General features: G+C 52.7%; 1 protein-coding gene across 1 annotated transcript in view; it reads right to left on the bottom strand.

Moving 5' to 3' along the window:
* Positions 1 to 202: 202 nt before the first annotated feature.
* The window catches only part of LOC108803791 (fatty-acid amide hydrolase 1-like), a 14,339-nt gene continuing 12,938 nt past the window's right edge, over positions 203 to 1,603 (bottom strand). The window contains exon 9 of the mRNA XM_018575591.1: positions 203 to 403. Coding sequence (XP_018431093.1) covers positions 203 to 403 — 201 coding nt within the window. The remainder of the gene's footprint in view (positions 404 to 1,603) is intronic.

The raw sequence follows: 1,603 nt of genomic DNA, 5'->3' as shown, positions 1-1,603 counted from the left end.
CATGGGACATACAAGGCGGATACAGACGTCACGTGTGATTGGTGTACATGGGACATGCAAGGCGGATACAGATGTCACGCGTGATTGGTGTACATGGGACATGCAAGGCGGATACAGACGTCACGTGTGGTTGGTGTACATACAAGGCGGATACAGACGTCACGCGTGATCGGGTACAGAAGTGAATCGGCGGTTTCTCGGGTCAGAACTTTTCTCTCTCGGAAGCTGAAGGAAAATCTCCAACAAATCCCGTTCCGGAGCCGCGACCCGGAGCGCTCCTCTTCATCTGCCGCCGCGTGTGGAGGGTCTGGACTTCCTTCATGAGGCGCAGGCAGAGCTCGTCCTGGTACGGCAAAGCCACGCACTGCACAGACAACGGCAAGCCCACCCCGTCCTCCACCGCCTGCGGAGACACACATGTCATTGGAGGAGGACACACAGGACACATGTACATTGTATGTGAGGGAAGTACATACAGCAAGTCTACAATACATGAACATTTCCCCATGTACTGTCTCTTTAAGCCTCTGATCCTTCAGGAAATCCAGTGAGCTTCCTGTGATCGCCCTAAAACCCCCAACACCAAAGTCAGCCCAGAGACTGGGGGAGCCGCCGGCATGCTGACTTCTGTGCAGATAATCGGTGGGATTAGTATCAGGGAGGTGATCCCGCCCCCAGCAGTCATGTGGTGTTTGGACCCCGCCCCCAGTAGTCATGTGGTGTTTGGACCCCGCCCCCAGCAGTCATGTGGTGTTTGGACCCCGCCCCCAGCAGTCATGTGGTGTTTGGACTTGCTGTGATGGGGATGATACACTGGGGTCAGAAAACCTGGCTGGTCCATATAACCTACAACCACTTTAGAGACCGGAATTTTCCCTACACCTGACAGGTTATCACCCTCAAATGTGATTGGTCAAGGGGGAAGGGTCTGCCCAACATCGCTACCTCTATACAATTAAGTAGGCTGAGAATGAACAGTGTCATGTTTCTGGAGCTTGTTCTGAACATGGCGGTTTCTGGATTTCCCCCGATATACTCCCACCAACCAGAATAAACAATATCTTCCCCCTAGACACAGGCCCGCAGAGGTCTCATGGTGAATCCGTCAAGATCTCATCCAGACTCCATTCACTGAAGGTTTATTTTCCTTGCAGAGCCTCAGCTGGTCCATCCAGACTGGAGAAGGCGGAGGAACGACGTTCAATCCGTATGAAATACCCAATCAGGTGAGAGAGACGTGCTGTGACGCAGCATGAAAAAGACTAATGCCCATCAACCAAACTTGAGGAAGGCAACTCCAGGTGATGATACCAGGCCGATCACATGACTATAATACGGAATTTTCACCCCGGCTGCAGGGAAATTCTGGGAACAAATCAGTCCTCAGAGACACACAGAGCCCTCAGAGACACACAGAGCCCTCAGAGATACACAGAGTCCTCAGAGACACACAGAGCCCTCAGATACACACACAGTCCTCAGAGACACACAGAGCCCTCAGAGACACACAGAGCCCTCAGAGACACAGAGTCCTCAGAGACACACAGAGCCCTCAGATACACACACAGTCCTCAGAGACACACAGAGCCCTCAGATACACACA

The sequence above is a fragment of the Nanorana parkeri genome, unplaced genomic scaffold, assembly GCF_000935625.1.
Source record: "Nanorana parkeri isolate BGI_ZX_2015 unplaced genomic scaffold, ASM93562v1 scaffold4211, whole genome shotgun sequence".
NCBI classification, from domain to species: domain Eukaryota; kingdom Metazoa; phylum Chordata; class Amphibia; order Anura; family Dicroglossidae; genus Nanorana; species Nanorana parkeri.
This window is presented reverse-complemented; position numbering and strand designations above follow the sequence as displayed.